The sequence below is a fragment of the Podarcis cretensis genome (genome assembly GCF_951804945.1).
Source record: "Podarcis cretensis genome assembly, chromosome: 6".
Lineage (NCBI taxonomy): Eukaryota > Metazoa > Chordata > Lepidosauria > Squamata > Lacertidae > Podarcis > Podarcis cretensis.
The window spans coordinates 91,372,264-91,399,855 of record NC_137175.1 but is presented as its reverse complement, the minus strand read 5'-3'; the positions used below and the strand labels follow the sequence as shown (position 1 = coordinate 91,399,855).

The 27,592-nt window shown below is 48.2% G+C and overlaps 1 protein-coding gene across 2 annotated transcripts; it reads left to right on the top strand.

The window, feature by feature from the left end:
* Positions 1 to 27,544, top strand: TMEM121 (transmembrane protein 121). 2 transcript variants are annotated; one of them, XM_079981690.1, is made up of 3 exons: positions 1 to 85; positions 25,595 to 26,467; positions 26,615 to 27,544. In XM_079981690.1, the coding sequence occupies exons 2-3, from the start codon at positions 26,330 to 26,332 to the stop codon at positions 27,266 to 27,268; spliced, it is 792 nt and encodes a 263-aa protein (XP_079837816.1). In that variant the 5' UTR covers positions 1 to 85; positions 25,595 to 26,329; the 3' UTR covers positions 27,269 to 27,544. The 2 variants fall into 2 exon arrangements, with proteins under 2 accessions (XP_079837816.1, XP_079837815.1); XM_079981689.1 differs by having other exon boundaries at positions 25,595 to 27,544.
* Positions 27,545 to 27,592: the final 48 nt, after the last annotated feature.

The following is a 27,592-nucleotide window of genomic DNA, read 5'->3' as shown; positions in this document are numbered from 1 at the left end:
AGCCCGGCGCCCGCGCCGAGAGGCGGGTCGGCGGCCGGGGACGGGGGCTGGAAGCGGCCGTCGGAGCCCGCTCGGCCGATGCCAGGTAAGGAGAGCGCAGAACCGGCCGGGCGCCCCCCATCCCGGAGCCAAGGGGGCTCCAGCCAGAAGGCCCTTCGTGCCTCGTGGGCCGGGATCGGGGCCAGGTGCCTCGGGGGAGGAGGGCATCTCAGCGTCCCCCGCCCCGCCCAGGAAGTCGAGGATGCCGGGGCGCGTGCACGTCAGGGGGTGTTGGTGGCGGGTAGGGGTCGCCCCTCGCCCTCCCCCTCGGCGATGCCCTCCTCCTCCGGGCATCCCCGGGCCTGCCGGGCCCCATCCGCAGTCCTGCAGCCCGTCGGGGAGCGCGCAAGGTGGGCCAAGCGGCCGCAGCTGGATGCTCTTCCGACCGAGCGACCCGGATTCGTCCCTCTCCCCTCCTCGGGGCCCTACGGGTGGGGGGCGGCTTTGGGGTGGGGGCCTCTCTGCTGGGCCGCCCCCGATGAGAGGGAAGCGGAGCAGCCGGCCCTGGGGGGGGGGGGGCTTGAGCACACACGCCAGGCCCTCCGCCAGCCCCACGGCTCGGAGGGCAAGCGCAGGTAAGCCATTGGTGTGGGGGGCTAGGGGACCGGGGCTTGCAAGGCTTCTCCAGGCGACTCTTGGCTCTCAGCTGCTCCGAGGAGGTGGAGACGGAGAGGAACAGCGCGCATGCAAAGGGAGCGGATTCCCCCTGCTGCTACTCCCAGATGCAGAGACAAGGCTCGCATCCTCGCGAATTTTGCATCTTCCCAACTCTTGGACAAAGTCCCACTTCATCTTGACAAAGTAGGGCTGGCCAGGCTGGTGTTGCTGGGCGGATGTGGATTTGGGGCAGCGGTGGGGAGGGATTATGGCTGGCCTAAGAATCGGGAGCTGTTCTCCAAATGCTCCACTACTTGTAGCATGCAAGAGAGAATCCCAGCCCCAGCAGCCAAAGACAGTGCAAATGCTCTCCAGTCGCTCTCCATGGTGCCTGGGTCAGGGAGGCCCTGGGACAGAACAACCCTCTGGTTCCCAGGGCCAGCCTGCTTCCAAGATCCCTTGGCTAAGATGGCTGAGACTCGGCCGGTCGTGAGAGGAAAGGGAGCTTCTTTTCCACACATTGCATCCTCGCCGTTGTGCATGCAGACGGTGTCGGCATGATATTTTGCTGCTGCCGTTCCGAGTGTGGAGAACGTTGCTTTTCTGAGTGTTTCTAGATTGAGACGTCGTAGGGGCTTGTTAGCCACAAATGGATTTTCATTCTCCTTCGGAAAGGCTGGGGCTTTCCTGGTAAGCTGTTCAATATGCTCACTGAATAACCAGTTTACACGCCCCCCCCCCAAAAAGAACCTGTGAATGAGAGGGTTGGGGGTGAGCCTTTAGGGAAAGGACTGGCCTCCAGGCAGGCTGCAGCAGTACTCATTTGAGAAATGTACTGGGTGGGGTGTGGAGGTTTGTCCGTGTAAACCAAACAGCCCTAGAAACTCCTATCTATCTATCTATCTATCTATCTATCATCTATGTATCCATCCATCCATCCATCCATCCATCCATCCATCTGTGTCTCTCTCTCTGTGTGTGTTCCTACTGGAGCTTTTTCTATGTGCTTATGAGCACTCTGTGCATTGCCTCTCTTTGGATCAAACATTGCTAGGGCATCGACTGACTTGGAGGTTTCTAATGCCGCTAATCTGAAACAGATGTGCTATAGAAGCACAGAACTGGAAGGGATCCAAAGGTCATCCTGTCCAACTCACGGCCAATGCAGGAAATCAATCACGACAGCATCCCTGATAGTTGGCCACCCGGCCTCTGGTTAGAAGGAGAGTCCCCGGTCTGTTTCGCTGTCAGACAGCTCATGCAGTCAACAAGTTTTCTGTCATATTAGTTCCACACCCTTTTTCTTGCAATTTGAACCCATGGCTACAGGTCCTTCCCTCTGAAATAGCAAGATGAATCTGTTCATCATCTCTATGATAGGCCTTCAGCTACCTGAAGATGGCTCTCATCTTGCCTCTAGGCTATGCTTCTCCTTCAACCTTTCCTCCCAGGACTTGGTCAATGGCCCTCACTGCTTTTGTCAACCTTCTGTGGGCATTTTCTAGTTCGGCAGTTTCCTTCTTAAACTGCAGTGCTCAGAACTGAACATCAGAACTGAGCTGACAAAGTAGAGTAGAGCAGCACCGTTACACCTTGCTAAAACATCAATTTCCTTTTCATACTATAGAATTGAGATAGCCTGTGGAAACATTAAGCTTGTTTGCTTATCCAGTATTTAAGTGCTGTCATCTGTGAGTGCATTAAATGAGGCAGTGGTGAAATGAATATTACATTCATCTGCCAAGGAAGGTATCCTAAGTGGCCTGTACGTTTTTAGAGACCGTGGGGCTGCTCTGGCGGACTCCGGGTGAACATAGCAAGCTGCCTCAAACCAAGGGAGTCCCTCTAGCCCAGTATTGTCCAGGCAGCACCTCTTTGGACATTCAGGCAGGGGTCTTTCCCAGTCATGCCAGAGACTGAAACTGGGAGCTTTCCCATGCAAAGCAGGAGATCTGCCATGGAGCTATAGGCTGGTGCTTAATCCACAATTCAAGCTGATTCTTGCCTGCGCTACAGCATGCTTGTTAACACATTTCTAGGAGAAGATGCTTGATTACTACAAATTAGCGCTGATATGAAATCTGTGTATCTTTTCCTTGCTTCTTTTCCTTTCCACTCTTGCAACATAGAAAGAAGCAGCTGTGTAGTTTCATTTGTTCATAGGGCTATCCAGCTGTTGGCCAATGGTCAGGGACAGAGGCGTTGCGTCCTTTGCTGGTGCCCGGGGCGTGCACACCAAGCAGGACCAAGGGCTGGGTGTGGAGGGTAAAGAAAACCCACACCAGCCCAACCCTCACCACCACCACCAGGTGGGCATGGGGCACAGAGGCTAGCTGATGTGGCCCTTGGCAGGTGCATCCATACCAACACTGGCCAGGTGGACATTCAGCGAGGACCGGAAGCAACGCCAGGCCAGGCTCTGGGGCCCAGAGAACCCCGGTGGCAGGCAGGGCAAGGATCCCTGTATAGGGGCGCCTGGCTTGCACCACCTCAGAATCATGTGCCCAGGGCTACAGCCCTCCTGGCCCTCCCCATGCTACACCCCAGTTCAGGGGTGAGGGAAGTTGGGCTGCCACAGGTTCCCCACCTTTAGGTTTGGGTAGGAACAACACAAGATGCATATTTTATTTATTCGGAAGTAAGTGCCACACAGGGACATGGGTGGTGCTGTGGTCTAAACCACAGAGCCTAAGACTTGCTGATCAGAAGGTTGTGGTTTGAATCCCCGTGACGGGGTGAGCTCCCGTTGCTCGGTCCCAGCTCCTGCCAACCTAGCAGTTCAAAAGCACGTCACAGTGCAAGTAGATAAATAGGTACCACTCTGGTGGGAAGGTAAACGGAGTTTCCGTGTGCTGCTCTGGTTCGCCAGAAGCGGTTTAGTCATGCTGGCCACATGACCCGGAAGCTGTATGCCAGCTCCCTCGGCAAATAAAGCAAGATGAGCGCCGCAACCCCAGAGTTGGCCACGACTGGACCTAATGGTCAGGGATCCCTTTACCTTTACCTAAGTGCCACTCAGGGACATGCATGGCGCTGTGGTCTAAACCACAGAGCCTAGGGCTTGCCGATCAGAAGGTTGGCAGTTCGACTCCCTGCGACGGGGTGAGTTTCCATTGTTCAGTCCCAGCTCCTGCCCACCTAGCAGTTCGAAAGCACGTCAAGTGCAAGTAGATAAATAAGTACCACTCTGGTGGGAAGGTAAACGGCGTTTCCGTGTGCTGCTCTGGTTCGTCAGAAGTGGCTTAGTCATGCTGGCCACATGACCTGGAAGCTGTCTGCGGACAAACGCCAGCTCCCTCGGCCTATAGAGCGAGATGAGCGCCGCAACCCCAAGTCATCCGCGACTGGACCTAATTGTCAGGGGTACCTTTACCTTTTTAAGTGCCACTCAAGGTGGTTGGGGGCCCTGTTGCAGTCCCCAAATAGGGGCTGCTTCCCACTCTGCAAAAGGAACACATGGGACCGTTATTGCACTAAGTAAAGCCTTGTGGTGGCGTCTTAAAGACTTGAGAAATTTACCATGGCACAAGTCCTTAGGAAGTGCAAAAAATTCACTGAACATGTGGTGTTTCACAACATCAAAAACGTTTTGGGAACCTTAATAATCATAAAGAAAATACTCTGAGCATTTTAAGTTCAATTGACTCGTCCTTGCCTTTTCTGACTTCCTGTCTTGGGCCTGTCACCTATTCTCAACCTAAGTGACCTCACACAACTCTAATGAATATAGACAATGGCTGTGAAAGGGGGATGAGTGCTTTTTTCAGAGATATCAAGTCTGGATTGCTTTAACCAGGTGATGTGTTTTTGTATGTAAAGGTTCCTGTTTCTCTGGGTATGTTACCCCTGCAAATTAGAACAGCTCCAAGGCTGCAAGCCAATCTTAACCTGGCCTGATTATTACATGTTTTAGATGGAGAGTCCACTACTCTCAGTTCTGGGTGCTGGTTTAAAAAAATGGGGTTTGGCTTTTGCTGCCCAGCTCCCCATGGGACACTGAGCCCCCTAAGTCTATGAGGGGTCAGAGAAGAATGGATGGAGGCAGGATCCAGTGGAAAGCAAGGCAGATATTTATTTGTTCTGTTGCAACAGAGTTCCCTCCCCTCCTTGCAAGGAGGGAGAGACCCCGAACAAAAGTGTGCAGGAACCTCTAAAGACTTTGGACATTGCCCAACCCCCTTAGCCAAAGACCACCCCAAAATCATCATACATACAGCATCAGAGACTGGTCTACAACAGAAATCCTGTCTGCCAAGATACCTAATAATGGTCACTGATCGCAATACCTGGGCAGCCTGGCCATTCTTTGGTGATGGTTAATACTTTAGTTCCTGAATCCAGGTCACAGGCTCACCCTATTCATACACAAATTGGCTGCAAGGGTTTCCAGAAGGAGGTGTGCAAGGTGCCCGCTAACCGCCTTTGGAACTCCACTCTCAATTTGTGTAGGGTTGACTCCTGAGCCTGTAATTCTCCCAAAGATGTCCCGCAAGACAGGGGACTCGCCTGCAAATCATAGAATCATAGAATCATAGAGTTGGAAGAGACCACAAGGGCCATCGAGTCCAACCCCCTGCCAAGCAGGAAACACCATCAGAGCACTTCTGACATATGGTTGTCAAGCCTCTGCTTAAAGACCTCCAAAGAAGGAGACTCCACCACACTCTTTGGCAGCAAATTCCACTGTCGAACAGCTCTTACTGTCAGGAAGTTCTTCCTAATGTTTAGGTGGAACCATTGCTCCGTGTCCGCTTCTCTGGAGCAGGAGAAAACAACCTTTCTCCCTCCTCTATGTGACATCCTTTTATATATTTGAACATGGCTATCATATCACCCCTTAATCTCCTCTTCTCCAGGCTAAACATGCCCAGCTCCCTTAGCTGTTCCTCATAAGGCATCATTTCCAGGCCTTTGACCATTTCGGTTGCCCTCCTCTGGACACGTTCCAGTTTGTCAGTGTCCTTCTTGAACTGTGGTGCCCAGAACTGGACACAGTACTCCAGGTGAGGTCTGACCAGAGCAGAATACAGTGCAGAGCAGAATACAGAATACAAATCATAGATATGACTTCTATCAATTGGTAAGAACACTGAGAAGTATGAGCAGCTCATCTCATCAAAATCATTTAGAAAGTTGCCTTCATGTTTTGGTCTAGAACTTTGCTTCCAGGAGGGATAAAAACTGTGGGACAGATTCAGCCCTCACCCCCCTCTTCTGCTATCAGAAGCCAGTACAAGGATGGCTGCTAGTGTAACACAGCTTTGTTCCCTCTCCTGCCCACTAAATCTTCTCCAGATCTGCTCTGGAGGAGCGGCAGAAGGAGAGATGAGGACACTCTGTGCAACACTGAATTCTGCCCTTTTAAAAAACGAAAGCTTAGAACCCGAGGCCCTTGTATGCATGGGTCCTGGTCCAATTGCACCATTATAATCTAGCCCTGGTCCCACTGCATTCACTCGACTCACTTCCAGATAAGTGTGCACAGGATTGCAGCCTAAAGCAACGCGTGCAATAATTCTCAATAAACAAAATTGATACTGTAAAATAATACCAAAAAATAAGACAGTGAAGCTGGCAATATTTCACAATAAAACATAGTTAACGTTAACATAGCTAAAAAAGTGCTAGGCTAATAAAATGGATTTGACTTGACCCTGAAAGCGCCAATTTGTGGTGAAAGCATTTCAAAGCAAGGGCACGGCTAGGAATTGTTCGTCTTTATTCCCAGTACTTTTCGATGCATTTTTCAAGGAAAAGGAATCAGTAAATTCAAATCAAAATACAAAAGTCATAAACAACTGGAACAATTTATTCAGTATGGTATTCTGACATCAAGGGACGCAGGTGGCACTGTGAGTTAAACCACAGAGCCTAGGACTTGCCGATCAGAAGATCGGCGTTTTGAATCCCCACCACGGGGTGAGCTCCCGTTGCTCGGTCCCAGCTCCTGCCCACCTAGCAGTTCGAAAGCATGTCAAAGTGCAAATAGATAAATAGGAACCGCTCCAGTGGGAAGGTAAACGGCGTTTCCTTGCGCTGCTCTGGTTCACCAGAAGCGGCTTAGTCATGCTGGCCACATGACCCGGAAACTGTACGCCGGCTCCCTCGGCCAATAAAGCGAGATGAGCGCCGCAACTCCAGAGTCGTCCGCGATTGGACCTAATGGTCAGGGGTCCCCTTTACCTTGTTCTGACATCATACCAGACTGGTGCCCTCTTTAGGCATTCGGCTTGAGTGCGCAAAGAGGCAAGCAACTACCCAGGGGTGGGCCTCACCCTCTCAACAGCTCAGCATCCTCCAGGCACCCCCCACCCCACCCCACCAATGCATGCCGGCTGCGCGTGAGTCTTAAGGGGGCTTAAGGGGAGCAGGGTTTCCAACATGGGGGCAGTGGCGGAGGAGAAAACATGATGTGCACCCGGGGGTGGAGTGATCTGCCCATGGGGGCGCGACAATCCTCCTGGGGGTGCCAGCGCCACCCGCCAGTCACGCAAATACGCCCGGCGTGTGTTTACTACTTTAAAAACAAACAAACAGAGTGCATAGGTATACAGTGGTACCTTGGGTTACATACGCTTCAGGTTACATACGCTTCAGGTTACATACGCTTCAGGTTACACACTCCACTAAGCCAGAAATAGTGCTTCAGGTTCAGAACTTTGCTTCAGGATGAGAACAGAAATTGTGCTCCGGTGGCACGGCGGCAGTGGGAGGTCCCATTGGATAAAGTGGTGCTTCAGGTTAAGAACAGTTTCAGGTTAAGAACGGACCTCTGGAAGGAATTAAGTACTTAACCCAAGGTACCACTGTATTGGTCTGTTTAAATATGAATTTTAAAATGAATAAAACTACTTCAAGGTAAGGACATAATGTATGGCCATCTAATATATTGGATGCTAGTCGACTTGTGACGTGGCCCAGGGCACATTTTTAAGTTGCCCCTTGTCTCTGGAACTTGCCCCTTCCAAATAGCGCTATTAAGACTTCCAGTTAGCAAGAATTTTAGCACAGAATAAGTATTACTTATAAAGAAACACATGCTATTATTACAAAAATCCACCGACATGAAATGAAGCATACAAGTAAATGCACACAAGAGTTTTTAACCCTGCTGAAAAGGCGCCTCTCTGTTAGCCCCCTTCTGACTCTCAAAAACAGGGTTAAAAACTCTCGTGTGCATGTACTTCCAGTTGGCAAGAATTTTGGCAACACCTCTTTCGAGAACGGCTTCCCTGGTACCCGCTTGAGATAATCTTTTCTGTGGCAAGCAAATGCCTTTCTTTTCCTCCAGGACTTTCAGTGGCTTGCAGCCATTTTTAACAATCTTGGCATCTTTTATCAACCATCCTTTTAATATTGTTTATTGGGGCTGTTTAATCTGATGTAGATTTGTGTATCTGTGCTTGCAGAGGCGATTCTGTTGCCTTTGGCTTCTGTAGTTAAGCCATGCTGCTGTATCGCAGGGCCATGGGTTATCGCAGCCATGCTCTTAATCGCAGGGCTATGGGTTCAAAAGATTCCTGCATTACAGGGAGTTGAACTAGACTCCCCTGGTTCCTTCTAGCTGTACAACTCTATGATATGCTGTTGGTCTGCTTTAAATTGTCTACAGTAGAGTTGCCACGTTTCAAACTATTTCAAGCTTTTTTAAGGGGAAATTGGCACTGTCAACATGGGCTGTCATATGTCTGGATTTTTCTGGACATTTAACCTATTTCCGCCCAGACGCCACTGACAAATGTGGTATTCCGTATGTGTCCAGGAAAATCCGGATGTATGGCAGCCCTACTCTAGAGGCCATGCATGTATGGAAGCAAATTTCCATGTACATAATCTTCTTCTTCTTTGGCGATCCCTCGTAGCCGATTAAAGATGGTCTTTCATGAACACAATTTTAACAGTGAGTCCATAAGTGACTGTGGAGGCCAATTCTGGATCCACACTTCCTTCCACAGTGGGGACATAGGTGTCTGGGGTGGGAGTTGATCACAGTGAGGGTTTGCCAAGTGTGCCTTCCTCTTAGCATGTTTCTCCCTTTCGTCCTGAGTTCGAGTGTCTTCAAAGCCCATGACACCATTGGTAAAGGCTGTTCTCCAATTGGGGCACTCGCAGGCCAGTGTTTCCCAGTTGTTGGTGTTTATACTACATTTTTTAAGATTTGTCTTGAGAGAGTCTTTGAACCTCTTTTGTTGATTACCAGCATTACACTTTCCATTTTTAAGTTCGGAATAGAGTAGTTGCTTTGGAAGGCAATAATCAGGCATCCGCACAACTTGACCATTCCAACCAAGTTGATGTTGAAGAATCATTGCTTTGACACTGGGGACCTTTGCTTCTTCCAATACACTAGTTTGCCTGTACATGTATGTAATCACTATGTACATGATCCATGTACATATTCACTAGGCGGCTGAAACAGGGTTACATGTAACTTGGCAGAGTGTTGGTGCTGACTTTTAAAGCCCTAAACAGCCTCAGCCCAGTATATCTGAAGGAGCGTCTCCACCCCCATTGTTCTGCCTGGACACTGAGGTCCAGCGCCAAGGGCCTTCTGGTGGTTCCCTCCCTGCGAGAAGTGAGGTTACAGGGAACCAGGCAGAGGGCCTTCTCGGTAGTGGCACCCGCCTTGTGGAACGCCCTCCCATCAGATGTCAAGGAAATAAACAACTATCTGACTTTTAGAAGGCATCTGAAGGAAACCCTATTTAGGGAAGTTTTCAATGCTTGGTGTTTTTAAAATTGTGTTGGGATCCGCCCAGAGTGTCTGCGGAAAACCAGCCAGATGGGCAGGGTATAAATAATAAATTTTGTTGTTGTTTAGTCGTTTAGTCGTGTCCGACTCTTCGTGACCCCATGGACCAGAGAACGCCAGGCACTCCTGTCCTCCACTGCCTCCCGCAGCTTGGTCAGACTCATGCTGGTAACCTCGAAAACACTATCCAACCATCTCGTCCTCTGTCGCCCCCTTCTCCTTGTGCCCTCCATCTTTCCCAACATCAGGGTCTTCTCCAGGGAGTCTTCTCTTCTCATGAGGTGGCCAAAGTACTGGAGCCTCAGCTTCACAATCTGTCCTTCCAGATTGTGGAAGGGCTGATTTCCTTCAGAATGGAGAGGTTTGATCTTCTTGCAGTCCATGGGACTCTCAAGAGTCTCCTCCAGCACCATAATTCAAAAGCATCAATTACGGTATTATTATTATTATTATTTTAGCTCAAATGGGCACAGTGCTGCAAAAAGAGCTGCCCTTTGCTCAAGTGACTCTATAGAATCAACATCTTGTATCTCCTAAGAATCCTCATACATCAGCACTCTTCCAGAACCGTTTCAATATTGGTCCGTCATGGCAGAAACAACAGAGAATCCCGTGTTTCTTAAAGGCATAGTGGAATGTTCTCTCAGAGGCACCAGTAAAGGCCAGGGTCACATCTTTTACATCTTGTATCATTTCATTTGTTGGAAAATTGGAGGGTTTGATATTTGCTTTGTAAATGGTGCTATCCTGCCTTGCACACAACTCCCACCAGCCGAAGGCACCACCCTCCTTCGTAACACCAGGTCCCAAATGAGATATCGCTACATTTATTGTGGGTGAGCTTCATGAGGCTGGAGCCGAACTTCCTCGTAGGCTGTGTGAGCCATGAAGATAGCAGGGAAACTGTTGTGCATACAAAGTGAGATTACAAGACAACACTGACTATTCTGAAAGCAAAACAACATCTGTATATCAAATTGTACGTATATCAGACCTTCCTCGATACGATTTTGGCTCTCCGACAGTTGCAAGACAAGCAGAATTATAACACATGTTCAATGTGAAATGGTTGGGTAGATGTTATAGGAAGCTGTAGACAAGTAGGTTGTCTTCCAAGTCCTCCACAAATTGAACTTGATCACAGTTTATAGAACCCGATATAGAAACATACGCAGGGGCTTTCCCACAGTTCCGAGTGTGCAGCACACTGACATTCTCAATATAGCAAGTTTACATTCAGACTGAAAAGTCTGAGTGTGATCAAGATAGTAAGGGAATCTGGTTGCCTCCCTTTTATAGTGCTTTGCCAGGGACATTACACTCAAGGTGATTTGTGGTAAAGCATGAAAAACCGAATCAATATAAATACATCAAAATAACATTCTTATGCCAGCATGTTAACAGGAGAACTCCGAATGGTAAATCTTGGTGATGAAAACCAATGCATACTATGAAGAGCTCTACAAAGATCTTGTGCTGGTCCAGGGGGGAGGTTACCGTGGGGCGAGGTCCAGGACCTGAGTTGAGGGTCGGCAGACAGTCCTCCACGGGCGAAGCGGGGTCCACAGCGAGAAGCCGGGCAAGGACAGGAACTCTGGGGGAAACAGGACTGGGTGCTGGCCGAAACAGCTCATCAGAAGCCGGGCAAGGACAGGAACTCTGGGGGAAACAGGACTGGATGCTGGCCGAAACAACTTATCAACGACGTTGCTCCCGCAACCTGGGACCGGGCTGACTGGCCTTTATCTTCTCTGAGGCCAGGGGCGGTCCCAGCCCCCAGGAGACCCGCCTCTCCTGGCCTTAAGGCGAGCACTCCTCCTGGGAGAAACCAGTTCCCTTCGCCTCTCTGCCCTGAGCCTCTGCAGTTCAGGAAAGGCTGAAGGGTTACTGGACCCAGGGGGAGACTCACCTGTAGGCACTGAGTCCTCAACCACCTCCGGAGCCAGAGCGGATTCACCTGGTGCCTGCTCCTGAGGATCCGGCACAGGTGCAGGCACTTCAGAATCAAGGCCCTGCCCCAGCTCAGCCGGCCCTGGAGGCGGGACTCCTGTGCAGGCTGGGATTCCTCCGGTTCAGCCTCTGAATCGGATTCCCAGGCCATCACAGATCTCTCCAAACTAGGAGATGAGGAGCAAAACGGGCAAAAGAGCTTCTGTGTAAGGAAGCACAGAGTGACCACACTGCCACAAAGGTGGAGTTGGGCTATGTCATCTAGCCCAACTCCCAGACAACCCAATATTGCAGCATCCTTGGTACATGGGGGATACAGGTGGCACTGTCGTCTAAACCACTGAGCCTCTTGGGCCTGCCGATCAGAAGGTTGGTGGTTTGAATCCTCATGACGGGGTGAACTCCCGTTGCTCTGTCCCAGCTCCTGCCAACCTAGCAGTTCAAAAGCACGCTAGTGCAAGTAGATAAATAGGTACCGCTGTGGCGGGAAGGTAAATGGCGTTTCCGTGTGCTCTGGTTTTTGTCATGGTTACCCCGTTGCACCAGAAGCGGTTTAGTCCTGCTGGCTACATGACCCGGAAAGCTGTCTGTGGACAAACGCCAGCTCCCTCAGCCTGAAAGCAAAATGAGCGCCGCAACCCCATAGTTGCCTTTGACTGGACTTAACCATCCAGGGGTCCTTTACCTTTTTTTTTTTTTACCTTTACATGGTCAAAACGTACAATTCGTTAGCTAAAGAGAGTCCACCACCTTCTGAGGCAACCTGTTCCATGGCCAACAACAGCTCTTATAATCAGGAAGAGCTTCCTAATGTTTAGTCTAAACCTGTTTTCTTGTAATATGAATCTATTGCATCCGTAGGGGGAACGGAAAACAAATCTGGTTGTGTGACAGCCTTTCATATCTTTGATGATGGCTCTCCTCTCACCTATCAATGGTCCTGCTTCCAGACCAAACACACCCTAACTCTTTCAACCTTCATAGGAATTGGGTTTCCAGGCCCTTCATCATCTTTGTCACCTTCCTCTGGACTTGTTCTACCTTCTTCTGCTGAGGTTCCAAGAAATAGGCACAGTATTCCTCATGAGGTCCGATCAAAGCAGACTAGAACAGTGCCATTATTTTTAATGATCTGAACTCCCTACTTCTCTTTATCCAGCTTAGAATTGTGTTAGCCTTTTTTTAGCTTGTCACCTAGGTATTTATCACATGTTATCCATCCTCTGTTTGTGGATCCAATTTTCCCTACCTGTAAAAAGAGCTTTATATTTATCTGTTGACATGCATGTTGTTTGTTTGGGTCCATCCTATTCTCTTGGATCCTGTTTCTATCTCCTAAGGCATTGGCTTTCCCTCCCGTTTTGGTGTCATCTGAGAATGTGATGAGCACCCCTGCTTTTCCTTTCAATGAGTCATTTATAAATGTGTGGAACAGCTCTGCACCCGGGACAGAGCCCTTTGGCCCTTTGCTTGTCAATTCTTCTGAGAATGACAAGGAGCTATTGATGAGCACGGTTTGGTCCAGCAAGCATCGTCCCCCTATCAGCATTGTCTAGCCCACATTCTGACAATAACATGACGACACACCTTGTTGAAAGCCTTGCTAAAATGAAGGTATACTAAATCCACAAAAATCCTCCGATCTATCAGGCTAGTAGAGCTATCAAAAAGGGAGATAAGTTTAGTCTGGCATGACTTCTTGGTTTATGGGTTGCAGGTGTTTGCCGTGGTGGCAGCCAGTGAAAGCTTTAACCCCCCCCCCCATAGGCAACTTTTTAAAAAACAGGGGGGAAAGTTTCTGTTACACCAGATAGGAAACAAAGCGGAAGCACACCATGAGGAAACTATACGAACCCCTAGGATTTTTTAAAAACTGCCACCTAGTTTAACTAGATGCAAAATATCACCTGAACTGAGATATTATATTTAAATTTTAAAAGACAGTTGAATATAGTGGTACCTCGGGTTACAGACGCTTCAGGTTACAGATGCTTCAGGTTACAGACCCAGGTTACTAAGCCAGAAATAGTATCTCAGGTTAAGAACTTTGCTTCAGGATGAGAACAGAAATCGCACCGCAGCAGTGGGAGGCCCCATTAGCTAAAGTGGTGCCTCAGGTTAAGAACAGTTTCAGGTTAAGAACGGACCTCCAGAACAAATTAAGTTCTTAACCCGAGGTACCACTGTACTTTAAATAATTGGTTGTTAATTTACTTAGACTGCAATCCTACACCAGGTCTATGGCTACTGGAGGAGAGAAACTGCTGGAAAGATCCAGAAAATGTGCCAGGGTTACCCACCAACGCTGGATATTAATGGGAGGAGAAATGAAGGGAAACCCCTCAAAACAAAAGGGGGGGGTGACCCAGAAAAGCCCCTCTTCCTACTTGGACAAAAGGGCTCTGCCACGGGCGCTCCTCACTGCCTTGAAGATTGCTCAATATTAATTCTGAAGCAGAAATCACAGGCGCAGGATTTTAAGAGCTCTTCTGTAATAACTGTGAGAACCCAAAATCTGATGAGAACAAGAAACCAGAAACCTTACGGAAGCAGCTTCGCAAAATAAACGACCTTGGTCTCGGGGGGAGGTAATTGTGAATCCATGTCCCTTCTTTTGAAAACATTGCCGCACTGTTTGTCCTGTATTAATGAAACCAAACAAAAATGAATCTGAAAGTGTGCCCGTTTTGTGAATTGGCATGAATTAATCTATACATACATACATAATGCACATCTTGCATTAAGACAAGCCGGGGGCAAGTGGGTACATTCCAGTCCTGTGATTGCATCATTCATCTAAATCATTCATGAAATGAAATTACCATGGTTAGTTTGATATGATTTGTTCTTAATAAATCCATGTTGATTGCAAATATATCATTCCTGTTTCTTCTAGATGTTAAAGTGAATCCCCCCCTTTTTTTTATGTTGCTGCAATTACTTTCCAGGGATGTGATTTGCACTCAAGGCTTCGTTTGCAATTCTCCAGCCTTCTGGAAACTCGTCTCTGTTTCAATCACTTTCGGTGGTGCAGTTTGTCAGGTCTTTCTGACTTGTAGTTAAAGACGCTGTTTGTGGAAGTCTTCTGCCGTCCTGTCTTTCTGCCATATTTTTCCTCGGTTACTACTTTCCCCTCACTGAAATGAAGCAGAGGGTGATAAATAGGGCAGTGCTGTGTTGGGGGGGGGGAGAGAGAGCTAAATATGGACAGGAAGGGTGTGCAGAACGGAAGGCATTGCAGCTTTTAAAGATCTCAAACCGGTAGTATCGCTGGGAGAGCGTTTGGATGTTTGGAGATACAGAAAGGTAACTCCTTGCTGCAGCTTGGTTTGGAATTGGGCTCAGCAAAACGGAGAGCCTTCTCTCTCAATAGATTATAGCTTTATTATGAATAAGCTCCATTCTGAAATTCAGTCGCCATCACACCTTGAAAACATGATTAGAAGCATGAATGAATGAATGAATCTTTATTTGCGTCAGCCATCAGCCATAGCAATAAAACAACAATACGATATACAAAGAACAGAAATAAAAAGTCAATTATGTACAGTGGTACCTCCGGTTAATTCGTTCCAGAGGTCCGTTCTTATCCTGAAACTGTTCTTAACATGAGGCACCATTAGCAAAAGCATGCCTCCCACTTCGCGTGCACCTCTAGCGCACGATTTCCGCTCGCATCCCGGGGCAAAGTTCACATCGGGAGCAACTACTTCTGGGTTAGCGCAGCTTGTAACGTGACGTGTGCACAACCAGAAGCGTTCGTATCCAGAGGTACCACTGTAAAATACATTTTAGGGTTTCGAATCAATAGTCAAATGTGGGTCTTATTCTGATTGCCCCAGCTAAAAACAGGGCCGTCTTTAGCAGATGCGGCGCCGGGGTGCAAATATCCACCCAGCGCCCCCCAAATTACCATGGATAGTGTTGGGGTGGCCATAGCTGTACACTGCCAGGCATTGGGGAGGGCGCAACTCTTCCCCATGCCGCTGCAGGAGAGCAATCCCCACAGAGGCTTGGGAGGGAAGCTGCACGCCCAGTGGCGTAGCGTGCGGGGTGCAGGGGGTGCCAGCCACACCGGGCGCAACATTTGGGGGGGGCGCACTCGCAGCTCTCTGCCCCTACCTGGCTCACTCACTCTCTCTCACTGCAGTGCTGGCTGTGTGAATCCGATCTGAGCTGCCGGGTCGCCGCCCACTGTGGAGGGGGAGGGTGCCAGGCGTGCGTTGCGGTGCGGAGCGGAGCGGAGAGAGAGCGAGGGAGGGACTATCTGGGGGAGGGACAGTGCAGCGGCCGCCCAGAGCAGCGCTGAGCGCGGGAGAGAACCACACCCGACCAGCCCAGGCAGCAGCAAGAAGAAGCTGGCAGCGGTGGCAGGTTAGGGGCGCAAATTACTTGCCTTGCCCCGGGTTAAAGGTAAAGGTACCCCTGCCCGTACGGGCCAGTCTTGACAGACTCTGGGGTTGTGCGCCCATCTCACTTAAGAGGCCAGGGGCCAGCGCTGTCCGGAGACACTTCCAGGTCACGTGGCCAGTGTGACATCGCTGCTCTGGCGAGCCAGAGCCGCACACGGAAACGCCGTTTACCTTCCCGCTGGTAAGCGGTCCCTATTTATCTACTTGCACCTGGAGGTGCTTTCGAACTGCTAGGTTGGCAGGCGCTGGGACCGAGCAGCAGGAGCGCACCCCGCCGCAGGGATTCGAACCGCCGACCTTTCGATCGGCAAGCCCTAGGCGCTGAGGCTTTAACCCACAGCGCCACCTGCGTCCCTGATGGGTGGCAGGTTAGGGGCGCAAATTACTTGCCTTGCCCCGGGTGCTGACAACCCACGCTACGCCGCTGTGCACGCCCACTAGCCTTATGGTTGGCGAGGCGCAGCTGGTGGGCGTGCAGGGAAAGGGGCGGCCACCAGCAAAGCTGCACAGCTCCCCCACTTGCTGGGGCGCCCCTGAGAGGCCGGCACCCTGGTGTGATGCACCACTAAGCCCTATGAGAAAGACGGCTCTGGCTAAAAACCTTAATGATCAGAAGCATAAAAGGACCTTAGTGCCTTCCTGATCTTCCTACAAAATCTTGCAGCCTGCTCCCTAGACCTATTTAAGGTGTTGTTGATATTGACATATACAACCCTAGCTATCTGAATAAATGTCTCATTCGTCTTCAACCTGCCTGGATCAAGAAGGGAGGCTCTTTTAGTGACAGGGCTGCCTTCAACTCCTGTTGCATGCCTGGTGTGCTGCTCCTTTGATTTTGTGTTGTTTTGTGGTTTTAATTTAATATTTTTAATGAATTTGATGTAACCGTGTGGTGAAGGGAGGGCTGCAAGCAGTGCTTTTTTCTGGGGGTACGCAGGGGTACATATACCCCTAAACATTTTGTGAATCTGTGTATTTTTGTCCGTTTGCTATATTTATTTTTCATGATTTGAACTATAAAATGGTGATTTTCTTGAGTCAAAATGAGAGTACCCCTAAACATTTTTTTAAGGAAAAAAGAAGCGCTGGCTACAAGTACAAACAAATCATTCCTCTACCCGTGGATACCAAATTGCAGTCCTCTTTCAAATCCCACCTACTCCATCTTGCCTTGTCACTCAAATTTTCTGCAATGCAGACTCTTTATTTCCCTTCTCTTGCTGTCCAGGCTGCTAATATTCTAAAGTATCTTTCAGCTGGAAACGTGGCAGCCACTGCCTAACTGTTTAGAGAGATTGCTCTCCCAGTCTGAGCTGAAGGGGAATCTGGCAGGGGGAATGAGAGGAGATACTCAGAGCTCTCACGGTAGGAAACTCCAGGTGACCAAATGGCAGGAGGATTCTGGCTCTGTGTGTGCATGGGGAGGGCAGGGGCAGAAGGATTTCCTGTATTTTATATTTAAAGGCCAATTGATCAGCAACTTGTACACATGGTGTGAAATGAGGTGCTGTGTAGAGTTGCTTAGATTCTTACACACACACACACAAACACACACACACACACACACACACACACACATATATTAAAATTTTCTGTTTTACAATTTAGAATATCCATTTAAACAACCTTAAAATTTCAGTGACTTCCCTTCTGCTCTTTCCATGGTTCATTTTGTGTAACATGAATCCCTGCATATTTTATACAAACCCAACCATTCATTATTGCGTTATTACAGTGGTACATCAGGTTAAGTACTTAATTCATTCCGGAGGTCCATTCTTAACCTGAAACTGTTCTTAACCTGAAGCACCACTTTAGCTAATGGGGCCTCCTGCTGCCGCCGCACCACTGGAGCCCGATTTCTGTTCTTATCCTGAAGCAAAGTTCTTAATCTGAAGCCCTATTTCTGGGTTAGCGGAGTGTGTAACCTGAAGTGTATGTAACCCGAGGTACCACTGTACATCCATCAAAACTTATTTACATTGTTGAATTTATCTTAATGCTGCCCACGTTTTCAAGTGCACACAATTCCCCCCATATATTCAATAAACATTTTCCAATCTTCTCTAAATGTAAGTTTCTCTTGTTCTCTTATTCTATATGTTAAGTCCACAAGCTGCGGATATTCCATCAGTTTAAGTTGCCATTCTTCTTTGGTTGGAACCTCGCTCGTTTTCCATTTTGGGGCTTACAAAACACGGGCCACAGTGCTGGCATACATAAATAACCTTTTTTGACACCTGGGAATTTCAGTCTGAATTATCTCCAACAAAAAGGACTCTGGGCTTTTGTTTTTTGTTTTGGAAAAGTGCTTTTAAACATTTTTTTCAATTCATTATAAATCATTTCCCAGTACTCTTTTACCCTTTTACAAGTCCAGCCCATATGAAAGAACGTCCCCTCAACCTCTTTTTTTTAAAATAGATTTTATTAAAGTTTTAAAGGTTACAAAAAGAAAAGTAAAAAAAATTAAACAAACAAAGCACAAAAGCAAACAAAAAGAGAAAAAACAAAAAAACAAACAAAAAACAAACACAAATCCAACCTTTACATAACTTTCTTTCCTTTGCTTATTTCCTTGACCTCCTCACACCTCCCTTTTTTGTATTCTAGTTCAATTAGATATTTCAGCAAATCCTTTCCATCTTTGTTTTTATCCTAAAAATTTATCTTAATATACTATAATTTTGCATTCTCCTCTTTCACTAATTACCAATCCATTTTTACTTAATCCTTTATAACATTTCTGCTAAAACCACATAGCTTCATTCCAACATCCTTCTAACATTCCTTAATTTTGCAATGTTTCTGTAGATAAACTTTGAATTTTTTCCAATCTTCTTCCACCGACTCTTCTCCCTGGTCTCGGATTCTGCCAGTCATTTCCGCCAGTTCCATGTAGTCCATCACCTTCATCTGCCATAACGTCCCCTCAACCTCATTGCATCTCCAGCACTTATCTGATTCAGTCTTACACATCTCAGCAAGCCTACTTGGAGTTAGGTACCATCTGTAAACCATTTTCAAGTACTGTATTTTTCGCTCTATAGGACGCACTTTTCCCCCTCCAAAAATTAAGGGGAAATGTGTGTGCGTCCTATGGAGCGAATGCAGGCTCCTTGGCTTCAGCGATAGCAACGCGAAGCCTCCGAAGCGCAGAGGGAGCGCTCCCTCCGTGCTCCGGAGGCTTCGCGTTGCTTTCGCTGAAGCCTGGAGAGTGAGAGGGGTCGGTGCGCACCGATCCCTCTCACTCTCCAGGCTTCAGGGATAGTCTCCTGAAGCCTTCGGAGTGCAGCGCGAGTTCCCACTGCGCTCCGCAGGCTTCAGGTTCCTTTCGCTGAAGCCAGGAGAGTCTTGCTTTCCCGGCTTCAGCGAAAGGAACCCGAAGCCTCTGGAGCGCAGCAGGATCTCGTGCTGTGCTCCGAAGGCTTCAGGGATAGCAAGACTCTCCCGGCTTCAGCAGAGAGGTAGAGCTGTGCAGCGCCCCTTCAGCCAAGCGGGAGGAGAAATGGAAGGGGCTCCGTTTCTCCTGCCGCTTCGCTGAAGGGGCGCTGAGCAGAGAGGGGGAGATTTTTTTTTCTTGTTCTCCCCCTCTAAAACAAGGTGCGTCCTATGGTCGGCTGTGTCCTATAGAGCGAAAAATACGGTAGTTCTCCTTCAAGGAATAACATGTAGAGTTGCTTAGATTCTCAAGACCCCATCTTCAAGCTCCCTAAATTGTCAGTGAAGTCCACAGAAGTCCCCATCACTCCATGTCTTCTGCAGCACTTGGGATGGATCTAGGAGAGCAGTGACTCTCCTCCATTCTCCTCCTTGCTCTCTCACACCACTGTTGTTCTTCTCACAATTACCATGAATTAATGTTACTCGCTTAATACAGTTTTAGCTACTTGGCATGTGTCACTATCAGTGCCCTGATCTCACCTGGTGGTTTTTTTCTCTCTCTCTCCTCGCCTCACTGGCAATATTGTCTGATCCATCCTGGAATTAGCAGCTGAGATTTTAAATGAAAATAAATGCCAGTCTTTGCTCGTGGATAATGCCTAGAAATTGGATTTGATTAATATTATTGACACTATATATTGCTTAATTAAGCGCATGCCCACACAGTGCAGGATGATGGCATTTGCATGCAAGCAGAGAAGGCAAATTCAGGATTGGGATGAAGAAGAAGTCCTCTCTAGAGTGTGAATCATGTGCTCAGATATGAGTTATGGAAAAAGAGATCGCAGGTGGGCTTGCAGCCTGGCAAGCAGCAAAGAAGATGGACAAAACTCCTCAGCAGCAAATAGCTGAAAGTTAGTGCAGCAGGCAGTGAGACAGGATTGAGTCCCTGGCACCAGGTCATTCCCATGAGCAGAAGGATTGTGCTTTGTGCTGCGAGAGCCCCAGCTTGAGCTGTCTGTGGGTCTTTCTCCTGACCAGAGATCAGAGGCTAGAGAATCGGGGCCTTCCTTGCAGCCCACTTTCCCCCTCAAAATGAACTGAGGGCCAAACGATGTATCTTCTGTTCCTTCTTACATTAGGTTTGATAAACAGTATTTCATATTTATGAGCTGCACAACTATGTCTAGAGTTCCTCAGAATTGTGATGGGAGACAAGAGTGGTCCTCTGGAACCGTTACCAGAATGTCTATATGAGCATTTTTTTATTATTATTAAGTTGCAAAGTCACCAGTTTCAAGAAGAGTAATGCTAGATTTATGGCAGATTTTACTTCCTATTCCCCCCCACCCCCCGCCACCTTTCTACCTTCATTTTCTGTTGCTAACTCAACTAGAGATTTTGCAGCTGGGATCAGCCTGGGACGTAAGAACATCAAACATTGCTAATTCTGGCTGAACTCAGACTGGAGCTCATTTTATAGCTTACTTGAGCAAGGAAGGGATACTTTTATGCCATGATACTGTTCGCACAACTGTCATCCACTGAAAGCGGTAATGAGTAATTAACAGTGGCTTCCAGGCTGCTTATAGGATGGCCCAGGGCTGTCTATTCTTTGCAAATCTCTTGCAACTTGGCCTCCTGTACACCCAGCCATCCTTAGCTTAGAATATCAATAATAATACAGCCGTACCTCGGATCTCAAATGCCTTGGCTCCCAAACAAATCGGCTCCCAAACAATCAAAACTCGGAAGTGAGTGTTCCGGTTTTTTAATGTTCTTTCGGAAGCCAAATATCCAATGGGGCTTCCGATTGGCTGCAGGAGCTTCCTGCAGCCAATTAGAAGCTGTGCTTTGGAAGTCGAATGTTTTGGAAGTCGAACGGACTTCCAGAACAGATTCCTTTTGACATGAAAAAGCTGCATCCAGCTGTCTTCTTCTTCTTCTTCTTTTTAAAACATATTTTTACTAAACCATTTTAACAAAACAATTATCAATCAAAATAACCAATTACATTTCCCCCTTTCCCCCCTTCCCTCCCTCTCCCACCCTCTAAGGACTTACCTCAGCTCCCCCCTCTGATTTGTTTACACATATTATTCTCTGCATGTTAAAAATTGTACATATCATTACCTTATCTGTCATATATTCTACTAATAAATTTGTGGATGTTTATTCAAAACCTGCCAAGGAGTCCAAATCATATTGTTGTTTTTTTAGACAGTTTGTTAAGTTCCCATTCTTCCTTGTAGTCACAGTTGTCCTTATATGTCAGCTTTGCCAACTCCGCATAGCAAATTCAGTTTTTCTTGCCATTGTTCTAAAGGTTGTCTTCTAAAGGTTGTATAGTTACTTATCTCTTTGACCTGGGGAGGCATCAGTTTATTCCCCCCCCGCCCCTCCAATTATATTTAGGCAGCTTTTCAGACTTTCTCCTTTCCCCAAGGCAGTGTTCCTTATTCAAAAACCAATCTCCATCTACAGTGGTGCCTCGCAAGACGAAAAGAATCCGTTCCGCGATTCTCTTCGTCTAGCAGTTTTTTCGTCTTGCGAAGCAAGCCCATTAGCGGCTTAGCGGCTTAGCGCTATTAGCGGCTTAGCGGCTTAGCGGATAAGCGGCTTAGCGGCTTAGAAAAAGGGGGGTGAGGGGGAAAAAGTCGGAAAAACTCGCAAGACATTTTGGTCTTGCGAAGCAAGCCCATAGGGAAATTCGTCTTGCGAAGCACCTCCAAAACGGAAAACTCTTTCGTCTAGCGGGTTTTTCGTCTTGCGAGGCATTTGTCTTGCGGGGCACCACTGTATCTCTACAAGTGCACCTTTTCATTTTCAGGCAAATGTGGGGAGGAGAAAGTGAGGCTAGGTGTGGATCTCTCATCTGACAGAAGCCGCTGTGTCACGGCTGCCTGCCTGGTACAATTTTCCTCTGGAGAGGAGAACTGGGGAGCATGCAAGCAGGACTGGGAAAGGTGCCCACTTAAGGCTGACCCAGATTTTTGTTGCAGAAATCAAGCAGGGGTGCTCACCTAAGTGGGTAAAAGGTAAAGGTAAAGGGACCCCTGACCATTAGGTCCAGTCATGACCGACACAGGGGTTGCGGCGCTCATCTCGCTTTCTTGGCCGAGGGAGCCGGCATACAGCTTCCAGGTCATGTGGCCAGCATGAATAAACCGCTTCTGGCGAACCAGAGCAGCGCATGGAAACACCGTTTACCTTCCCGTCAGAGAGGTACCCATTTATCTACTTGCACTTTGATGTGCTTTCAAACTGCTAGGTTGGCAGGAGCAGGGACCGAGCAATGGGAGCTCACCCCATCGCAGGGATTCAAACTGCCGACCTTCTGATTGGCAAGTCCTAGGCTCTGTGGTTTAACCCACAGTGCCACCCGCATCCCACCCATATATGCAGATATGGAATGGGGACGGGGACGGGGACGGGGAAATAAACATTGACGTCATTCATTACCTAAGGCAAGGGTAGGCAACCTAAGCCCCGGGGGCCGGATGTGGCCCAATCGCCTTCTAAATCCGGCCCACGGACGGTCCCGGAATCAGCGTGTTTTCACATGAGTAGAATGTGTCATTTTATTTCAAATGCATCCCTGGGTTATTTGTGGGGCATAGGAATTCGTTCACCCCCCCAAAAAAAAATTTATAGTCCAGCCCACCACATGGTCTGAGGGACGGTGGACCGGCCCACGGCTGAAATAGGTGACCTTGTTGTAGTCAACTAGCATGGCCACTCTGTAGACTCAGACTGGTAGTGGATCCCAAGCAGAGGTGGCTCCCAGTGCTTGATAAGCAGAGATGCCAGGGTTCCACTCCCTCAGCCTTCTCCCAAATGAACAGTAGCAACTACTACCACCACCAGTGCCAGATTTACGAATAAGCTAAACAAGCTATAGCTTAGGGCCCCAAAAAATTTAAAGGAAAAAAAACAACCTGAATGTACATTTCCAGTATATAAGATAAAAAACAAATACAGTGGTACCTCGCAAGACGAATGCCTCGAAAGACGAGAAACTCACAAAACGAAAGAGTTTTTCGTTTTTTGAGTTGCTTCGCAAGACGGATTTCCCTATGGGCTTGCTTCGCAAGACGAAAACGTCTTGCAAGTTTGTTTCCTTTGTCTTGCAAGTTTGTTTGCTTTTTCTTAAAACCGTGCATTCACTTCGAGGAGCAACTCATAGCACGCGGTGTGGTAGCCTTTTTTGAGGTTTTTGAAGACTTTGGTGATTTTTGAAGCTTTTCCAAAGTCCATGCTTCGCAAGACGAAAAAATCGCAAGACGAAAAAACTCGCGGAACGAATTAATTTCGTCTTGCGAGGCACCACTGTAAAGTAAAACCTACAAACAGCAACAGCGTTTTGTGTTGTGTAGGCTCCTATAGCCTGCTCCCTAAAATATCACTGGTTTGCTCATTTCTATATATAGCAGGCATGTCTAAAATCCAGCCCGAGGGCCAAATCCGGCCCCCTGGTCGATTTAATCTGCCCACCCAAGCAATTCTGAGAAGTGAATCTGTTGCGGCCCCCGAGCGCCTTGTGGTCAGCTTGTTCTGCACAGGAACCAATGCATCTACGGAGAGCTACAACTCCCCAGCATCAACCCTTGGAACCACTTTGGCCGGCCCTCATGCATGTTCACTTCATCAAATCTGTCCCTCTTTGAAAAAAGTTTGGACACCACTGATATATAGGGTGCCTACATTCTGCATGTGCAAATGGCTTTAGATTCCTATTAGGTCCATAAATCACCATATAGCATATATTCAACACAAAAAACACTGACCATTTGTTGTTGACAAAGGACAGCTGGACATATAAAGGGCCCCATTAGCTTCAGTAGCACAGGGCCTCATCAAACCTAAATCCGGCCCTGACTGCCACCAAAACCACTTTGAAGGGCTTGGGTCTGCCTGCGCACTAGGGCTTGAGTTCAATGCTCCCCAATGTTTGGGTTTCCCCAGTCCAAAGTGCATGGAGGTGCCTAAGAGGGATGACGGACAAGCTTTGCCTTGAGAGACATGTATTACCGTATTTTTTGCTCTATAAGACGCACCAGACCACAAGACACACCTAGTTTTTGGAGGAGGAAAACAAGAAAAAAAATATTCTGAATCTCAGAAGCCAGAACAGCAAGATGGATCGCTGTGCAATGAAAGCAGCAATCCCTCTTGCTGTTCTGGCTTCTGGGATAGCTGCGCAGCCTGCATTCACTCCATAAGCCGCACACACATTTCCCCTTACTTTTTAGGAGGGAAAAAGTGAGTCTTATAGAGCAAAAAATACGGTATATTGAGGAGAAGAACTGCTTTATGTGGGAAGAGCCACGTTGTTCTCCAGTGCGTTGATGCAGGCTATTCAGAACAACCCACAGAAAGGCAGAGACGATTTAATTAAATATTGAAAAGTGAGGTCAAGTTATTAAAATAATTCTGCCACTTTTAGGAATAAACTTGCCTTTGGTACCTTGCTGCAGGCTGCTCACCTGCGTTAATTCTGGGAGTTCCACTTTTGCCGGCCCATGTCTTGCTCTTGCCAGGCAAATTCATGAGGGAAGCAAATATGCAAATTTGGTGTCTTTGCGGACTCATCTGGGATTTGAAGCAACAAGCAAAACCAGAATGGAACCCCTGAAGTCATGAGCCCGACTGCCTTTGAATCTCCATTCCTTTGATCGCAACAATTGCCAATTGCCACAGCTCTGATTTCCATAGAGATCTTTGCTTGCTGCTGGGAAATGAATGAGAGCACAGGGACTGCACACAGAGAAAGGAATGGCTCAGCATTCTGACAGCGGCTGGCCAGATTCCACAGGGAAAGTCTCAGGCGTGAAAAGGTGGCAGTATCCAGACCTTCCTGTTTGCTGGTCCCCACATCTGACTGCTCATCATCTTTGCCCTGGGAGTGCCAAGCAGTCTTCCCCTATATGATACCCTCCAGATATTTTAAACCAGCTGCCCTCCAGAGCTGTGCTTTCTGGGAAAGATGGAGGTTATAGTCCAAAACATCTGGAGGGCATCAAGTTGGAGAAGGCTGGTTTGGAGAATCTGATGCATCTGTTATCCAAGACTCATTGAATCTAGATTCAGGTAGGTAGCCATGTTAGTCTGACACAGTTGAAATAAATTAAAAAATTGTCCAGTAGCACCTTAGAGACCAGCTAAGTTTGTTCTGCATATAAGCTTTCGTGTGCATGGTATCTGAAGAAGTGAACATGCACACGAAAGCTTATACCCAGAACAAACTTAGCTGGTCTCTATGGTGCTACTGGACAATTTTTTCATTTTTTTCATTGGATCTAGTAAACCCCACCAAGTGATTCTCTTCTGTGATCTCCCAGCTTTGCCTAAATGAATGAAAAATGTGATGTTTACTGGTGAGGGATTAGCTCAGATCCCGACTGGATAGGATGTAGGTTCTCAATACATCCTCTCATGTCTTTTCTTTGATATATTTCAGATCTGAATGGATGTCTCCCGGAAAGCGATGGCTGAGCAGAACCCTTGCATGGAAATCCAAGTCTTGTTCACCATGGATCTTGCTCCAAATAGGTTTGGGTCAGGAGGAGCAGAACAAGTCACAGGAGAAAGGATACCCTGGGAAATGTCTGTGCTGGTCCTGTCTGCGGCTCTGGAAGAGTCTGAACCAGCTGAGGAGTAACATATTCCCCTTTTACACTGATACGGCTGTCCGATAGTTTCTCTAATTGTTGAGGACCTGAGCAAGTTGCTGCTAGGAGGTCCATAAGAAAGATTGCCCTCTGGCCAGTGCGGGACTCCTCTTACCTCTAAGAAGGAAATTAGTAGTGAAAAGTCGGAGAGAATTGAGAGCGGGAAGGGACGGAAAGGAGAGGAAGGAAAAGGTTGGTGCTTTCAGAATAGTCCTGGGGAGAAGGCAACTCCAGTAGGGGGCAGCGAAGGATTTGCTTGAGGTCATTCCATGAAGGAACCTCCATCCATACGTTGCAAAGCCTCCAGGAGCAATGATTGTGTCGAGGGTGCTGTGTTTCTGGGCTACTGGAGCCTGAGGACATCACATGAAGTCTCTGGTCCATCTGCCATTGCTTTGCTGGAACTTCTTCTGCGGCAGAGGACTTCTGCTGCCCGCCTCGTGACACTCCATCAGAGATGAGCGCAGGCCTGCCTTTGTAGCAAGGAGGCCCGAGGGAATAGTGAGCGCCTCCATTGTCTCACCATGGTGCTTCCACCCCCGGACAAGCGGCATGTGTGTCTCACCACTATTGTTATAATGACCAGCATGGCATTCATGGATGCTTATCTAGTGGAGCAGAATCAGGGGCCCCGTAAGATTGGCGTCTGCATCATCGTCCTGGTAGGAGACATCTGCTTTCTGATTGTGCTGCGCTACGTGGCTGTCTGGGTGGGGGCTGAGGTCAAAACGGCCAAGCGTGGCTATGCTATGATTCTGTGGTTCCTCTACATCTTTGTACTGGAAATCAAACTCTACTTTATATTCCAGAACTACAAGGCTGATAAGAGAAACCTGGAGACAGTGGCCAGGAAGGCACTGACCTTGCTGCTCTCCATCTGCGTGCCAGGACTATACTTGGTGCTCGTGGCTCTGGACAGCATGGAATACATCCGCACTTTTCGGAAGAAAGAGGACTTGCGAGGAAGGCTCTTCTGGGTAGCCTTAGACCTCCTGGATATCTTGGACATTCAAGCCAATCTATGGGAGCCACACAAGACGGGGCTGCCCATCTGGGCAGAAGGTCTCATGTTCTTCTACTGCTACATTCTTCTCCTGATCCTCCCTTGCGTATCGCTCAGCGAGATCAGCATGCAAGGCGAGCACATTGCTCCGCAGAAAATGATGCTCTACCCTGTCCTGAGCCTGGTGACCATCAACGTCGTCACCATCTTCATCCGCGCCATCAACATGGTGTTGTTCCAAGACAGCAGAGTCTCCACCATCTTCATCGGCAAGAACATCATTGCCATCGCCACCAAGGCCTGCACGTTCCTTGAGTACAAGAAGCAGGTGAAGGAGTTTCCCCAAAATGCCATTGCGCTTGAGCTGCAGCAGAACTCGGTGCCCCACAACCAGACGGTCCATAGTTCGCAGGGCATTGCCCATGAGCAGTCGCCCACCAGGGAGATCTTGGACACATGACAGGGCTCCTCGGGCATTGGCGCTCGCTCACCTTCCCTTGGCGGAGTGGGAGAGGGGGATTGTGCTCTCACTCCAGCACCCAGAGCTGCCCCCACCCCCGGCACAAGGTTCTGATCAAAGTGGTGGGACACCCCATGCATCTCAGGTATTTCCTTGGGGCCCTCTAGAAAGAAAACAAAACCAAATGGACGTCCGGAGAAGAACTCTGCCCCAGTCAGCATCTGATCTTTTCTATCTGTTTGTTACCTGTGCATCACAACATGACGGGAATGAGGATTTTTGTTATCACAGTCTTTTCTAAGGAAGGGGAGGGGAGGGCGGGGA